Genomic DNA, 6,000 nt, shown 5'->3' on the forward strand with positions numbered 1-6,000 from the left:
TGGAAAACAGTGTAATAAACGTCCCTGGAACGAAATACCGGAAGTTACGTGTTCCTTAAATGCTTATACAAAACCAGCTCCAGAGGTTTGCTTGGCAACCAAGAGAAGGACTTTATCTTGTTAGAGCCCATAAAAAGTATTAATGCGTTCACCTGAAATTTATCATTTTGAAAATACCAAAAGTCCAAGGGATCAGAAAGAAGGGAAGGCATTCAAAACATTGTGCAAATGAAAGTGCCTGTGATTAACTTCTACAGTATTCACCCGCTTTAAATAATTTCCAAACTACAGCCAGAGGGATCTCTACAGAGCACATCTAAGCCACATTAAAAAACACTTACCTGCAAGGCTTCTAGAATCTCCTCTTTGCTGGAGCTGATGAAGGAATTGAGGGTAGAAAGAAAACCCACTTCAAAATCCGACGAATTAGGCACGATGATGTCGTAGATGTACTGTGCCCGGGACGTCTGGCGGATCTTTTCCCTGAGTTCAGGGTCTCTGATAGGAATGACCTCCTGACGCTTTGCTGCTTTGGTCAAGAATTCCCTGTGCCATCCTGGCTGAGCCAAACTGGGATCATATTCAAGGCATCCAGCAACACCCAGAATACACTCATCAGAAAACAGCACCTCAAACAGAATGTTTTTGTCCAGGTACAAAATTCCTCTCACGATGTCAAACAGGAGGTGCAAGCCTTCAGTGTTCTTTACTCTCTCACAGACTTGGAAAAGATGTAGCAGCTTTGGAATATAGCCTTTCTTCCTCAAGGCCAGCGCTAGCTTTCTCTTACGGATGGGTGAGAGGCGAACAGAAGCCACTAGCTCTGCAATCTCTCCAAGTCTGTGGAGGCCACAGGTGGGAAGGTCCATCAAATGACTAATTCTACCCATGTCTTTAGGCCTAGCTGACTGCCAGAGAATGACACCAATAGCCAAAGGGGACGAGAGAGCAGCAAGACAGGAGCCCACTCTGCACTGTCCTCCTGGTGCTCTGCCCCTCCAACTGCCTCAGGTGTTCTTCAGGCATTGTGACGTCACCTGGATTGGAGCCTGCTGATTGGTCCGTCCCTCTAACTCCCAGAATATAGAATGTTGGGCTCGTGACCAGGGTCACGGTAAGTGACCAACGGCTGCTGTCTGCTGTTGACCTTTTAGAACTTCTAAGGTTCTAAAGTTCTTCCAGTACCTGCTGGGGGCCTGTGAGAAGGCTGGAGAGGGCCTCTTCCCAAGGGCAGGCAGGGAAGAGGGGGAATAGCTTCAGCTGTTTCTATTGGAGATTAGGAAGAAATGCTGAACAATAAGAGTGGCCAGGCACCGGCACAGCTTGCCCAGAGAGCTCGTGGCTGCCCCAAGCCTGGAAGTACCGAAGGCCAGGCTTGGAGCTACATGGTCTAGTAAAAGATGTCCCTGCCTATTGCAGGGGCGTTGGAACCAGATGAGCTTTTCGGTCCCTTCCAAACCTAGCTCTGCTCAAATTGTCATCATGGAAGCATGCTGGGACACTTCCCGAACTGCACTGGAGGGCTATGGGCTTTTCAGAAGCCAGAGGCTGGGAAGCGGGGGGTTCCGTGTTAAGGAAATTTCCCTGTCCAACCACCCAAGAGCCACTCTGGAGTCACTCTCACATCACCTCATGTGGGATCAAAGGCCTTCCCAGCTGTATCCTCCACTCCCACAAAGTCAGACCAGGTTTCCTTCCCAGCTTAGCCCTGGGTTTCCCATAGCAGAGTCCCAGATGTCCAGATCCTCAAAACAATTTAATCACGATGCAGTAACTAAATAAACAAAAGAACAACTCAAGCTGGTGCCTCTGAGGAGGAACTTGAATAAAGAAACTCGTGTGCTTTTATCCCCTCACCATCTAAGGTCATGAAGGTCTGGGCTCATCAGCTCCTACTGTGCCTCTGAGTCCCCTGGCTGCCCCACAGGTCCCTGTGCCCTTTGTAATGCAAAGGGCAGTTCATGGCCTCTTTCCTTGGCCTCCTCAGAGCCCAGCCTGCATCTTGTACTGCAGCTGCATCCCGAATTTCCTGCACTGAATGCATTCTTTAACACCTACCTCACCAACATCTGCTGAGAAAGTAATACAGCAGGCTGCAAGCAACCAAGGGCACTCCTGGAGCCCTTGTGTAGAGGACAGCTTCCTGCTCCAGGTATTAGACGAGCCATCCAGAGGTTGTGGATGCCCCATCCCTGGGAGTGTTGAAGGGCAGGCTGGATGGGGCCCTGAGAAACCATGTCTAGTGAGAAGCATCCCTGCTCATGGCAGAGCGGTTGGAACGGGATGATCGTTAAGGTCCCTTCCCATGAAAACCATTCTATGATCCTATGATTTGGAAGAGATATAAAACCAGCAATAACTGTGTCATGGCTCTTACCCCGTGTTGGCTTGTTAATAGCAGCTGGTTTTGTCTTTTCAGTAAGTGCAAAGAATCATTCGTGTTTGTGCAACACCTTAGGAACTTCAAAAGACATTCTAAGTGTTCTTTTCCTGTCGGTTAATTTAAAGCTGCTACATGTCCCTTCTTACCACATGCACTAAGGGCCACACTGGCCCTTCCAGCAATAGGACACCTGCTGCAGTAAGGGAGACATCAGTGACAATGAACAATTCCACTAGCCCATTAGGGCTGGAAAGCCTTTTGAAATCAGATGGCAATGAACAGGTCCAGTGCTTCACAAATTAAGGGTGCGTCCCAGCTTCTTCTACCCATGGGGATGCCTTGAAAAGCCTACAAATGAAACAACACACACTTTCAAGATACTATTAGTATAGGAGGTAATATAAAGGCTGCTGTTTCTTGGAGGCCTCCAGGGACAGATATGGAAAATGTCCACAAAATGCACACACACACACACCCCCCCAACACCCCGGGGTAAATGCAGTTTTCTAAGTTTAGCAAATTAGCATAATTGGCAAAAATTACCAGAGACAAAACTGGTGGGGCAATTTCCTGCAGTTCAACCCTTCCCTGATTCCTGCCTCCCCTTCTTAGGGACTAAACATTCTTGATGAAAATGCATCTTAAAGAGCTGGTTTTGACCTTGGTTCCTAGGGAGAACCAAGACAGGACAGGGGCCTTGTACCCTCTGGGGCTTGGAGCTCTGGAATATATTTTGTCTTTCTGCCCAGGGAAAAAGGTAAGGAAAAGCACTGGGACAATTCATACACTATCAGGCTATAAATACATCTGTAAAGAACACTGAGAATATGTGAGAAAAAAAAAAGGCAAAAATCCATTCAGCATCAATGGAAAACTGCATCTGAAATGGGCATGGAATGAGTCCCATGGAAAACAACACACCAAATGTTCTGGAGGCCTTTAGAAAACAGGAGACCATATGCAGGAACAAGTTGGGATACTTTTTCTGGTCAGAATCCCTTTATTGAAAAGTTTTTACTGGAAGACATTGATTTATTTTTAGCAAAATCATTGTGGTAGAAGTCAGATTTGAGGAATTTCTTGTTTGAGCTTTATGGTATGGATCTTCTCTTCATAGTTCTGATACTCTGCTTCCTTTTGCCTTTGAAAACACTTTTCTAAAAAAAGAGAAAGCAAGTGTAATCAATGAGAGAGATTAGAATTAAAATGCTTCAAGCCTAGTCACATATTTTTAATTTTCATTTCATGAAAATGCGCGGCTCTAGATTTTCACGTCAATTAAAATGTCATAAACCAAGAAAATACTTCTACCTACTCCATTAAAACATGCAAAAGTACTTTGTGGAATATGAATTGAAGGGTGTTTGGTCTCCAAAGAACCCGAGATCCGTCTTTCCATTTGTGGGGATGAGGAAGGAGGAGGAAACGATGAAAGCATTTCATAAAAAATCATCAATTTGAAATGGAAAAGAAAGGACTATTCAAAAGACTGGCTCAAGCTTACTAGCTATGAAGTGACAATTTTGAAACCAAGTATTTAGTCAGCTAGGAATAATTCCCACTTTTCAAAATTCTGGTTTTATAAAGGTCAGCTCAGCTCCATTCACAGAGGTGGTGGTGTGCTCTCACAAGACTGTGGATGATTTTTTACCTTTAAGTCAGCCACAGAGGAACAAGATTCGCAAGTGTGACAAACCCTTTCCCACGACACTCTTAATCTGACTGGGTAACTCCTCTATGCAGCACTGCAGACCTGAGGACATTCCCAGGTTGGTGTATCCATGCGGACTGTGCCTTAGTTCTCCGTACATCGCAGGGGCAGAAATAATCACTCTGCAGCATTACAGCATCTTCTTTAGCCTCAAAATGCTGGTGCCTGCTGAAGACCAGCAGCAGTTCTGAGAGCCAGAGGCAGGACTTGAGGCACAGAAAATTCCCAGCTGGTGCTGACATGCTTTGCTCACCAACTCCTTTAAAGTGAAAGATGGATTCAGCTGGGACTGTTGGGGCCTGGGGTGTGTGGTACAATTTTTGTTGGCTGGTTTAGAATGGGTTTACTTCTTTCTTGAGGTTGCATGAAAAACCTAGGCCTGTTTCACATTATCCCAGTTGGCTGTTCCGAGTGTCTCGGTCCTGCTCTGCCTAGATATCCAGGGTGTCCTTCAGTGACAGCCTGACCAATATATCATTCAGATATGCTTGGCAATTAAGGAGCTCAGATGTCCTTGTCAGAACCAGAGGCACACCCTGAATCCCACGGATTGTCAGTGCATTCTGGGACTTCAAAATGGCTTTGCTGATTTTTCAATCCATGAGGAGCCCAAAGAGCGTATATGCTTTGGAAAACAATAAATACATATGAAGGATTTACACTAGAGGCATGCCCAGAAGCCCAGGCATTGGCAAAGACAGTTCCCAACAAGGAACAGCCTGGTCATTACCTGCTCCATGCTGTCTTGGGGTGATTTTAGGATGATACTCTAGTCCCTAACCATCTGCTCTATGCCCAGAAATGGTTGCTGTAGTTTTAAGAGATGGGTCCAGGGCCAGAGGTTGAGCCTTGGGGCTCTTGTGCAGGTTTCTTTTCAAAGCCTCACTCCCAGGCATATTTAAACTTTTAAAAATTCTAAAAACAAGTGACTGGCGTTTTTCACACACATGTAAAGGCGAACAAAGCCCGGGAGGTTCTTTTCTTCTTCTGGCCTTGAGCAGGTAGGGAGATGCAGCCCCGGCCAGGCCCGCTTGGCTGCGGCCTGCGCGGCCGAGCCCCAGCGGCTGCCGGGGAAGGGGAGGCCATCGGCCGCTGGGATCCTGACTGCCACCTCCCCTTCCCCTGCACGGCTGCCAGAAAAAACCCTCCACCGTGTGAGAGACGGTCCGAAGTTTCCTTCATTTGCCTCACGACTGTCGCAAGGACCCTGCAGGCCCTGGCAGGAGTTCTGGCCTGGCCCAGGTGGATGCGGACGCTTGCCCAGTGACTGTCAGCAGGTGCGCTCGCTGTGCTCCTACAGAAGGCTGCGTTCAAACAGGTTGTGACAAGCGGTGGCTTGTGCCTGCATGCCTGCACCTGCTTCACAGACCCATGGGCTCTTCACAATGGCCCCTCAATCTTGCCCACCTTCTGGCCAGATGCCGCTCGCTCTGGCTAAAGACTGTAAAAACTGTACATTTTTGGGAAGACTTTGGTTAACCCCCACGGACGACGGCAAATCTGTGCAGCTGGACCATCGAGGATCTCATCTCGAACGGTGGTAGCTATATTCCCCTTCTTCCCCTCCTTTTTCTCTATTCTTTATTTTCTTTTTCTGTCCCCTCGATCGCATTTGCTGTCAGAACCTAAATAAAGGTGCATTTGTTGTGATGGAACTGATGGTCCCCTGCTGTTTGCCTTTTTGCACTTTTGGGATGGGTTAACAAACCATCACGACACCCCGCACGAGCGGATCATGACACACCGTGAACACCTCCAGCCGCCGGATGGAAGTCATCTGGCCCAGGGGCTGTCCCAGCGCCACGTGGCTGAAATCAGAGCCGGCTCTGCAGCCCGGGCAACCCAGCGGGGGCCAGGCCCCTTCCCGGGGAGCCTGCCAGGCCCTGTCCCGGCAGGGCCAGGCCAT

General features: G+C 48.0%; 1 protein-coding gene across 1 annotated transcript in view; it reads right to left on the bottom strand.

Annotated features, from left to right (window-relative positions):
- The window catches only part of LOC137470042 (serine/threonine-protein phosphatase 4 regulatory subunit 3B-like), a 60,472-nt gene extending 54,472 nt beyond the window's left edge, over nt 1–6,000 (bottom strand). The window contains exons 1-2 of the mRNA XM_068183026.1: nt 5,803–6,000; nt 342–908 (exon numbers count right to left, since the gene is read on the bottom strand). Of these exons, the coding sequence (XP_068039127.1) occupies nt 342–908; nt 5,803–6,000 (765 nt within the window). The remainder of the gene's footprint in view (nt 1–341; nt 909–5,802) is intronic.

Source organism: Anomalospiza imberbis, chromosome 3 (genome assembly GCF_031753505.1).
Source record: "Anomalospiza imberbis isolate Cuckoo-Finch-1a 21T00152 chromosome 3, ASM3175350v1, whole genome shotgun sequence".
Taxonomy (NCBI): domain Eukaryota; kingdom Metazoa; phylum Chordata; class Aves; order Passeriformes; family Viduidae; genus Anomalospiza; species Anomalospiza imberbis.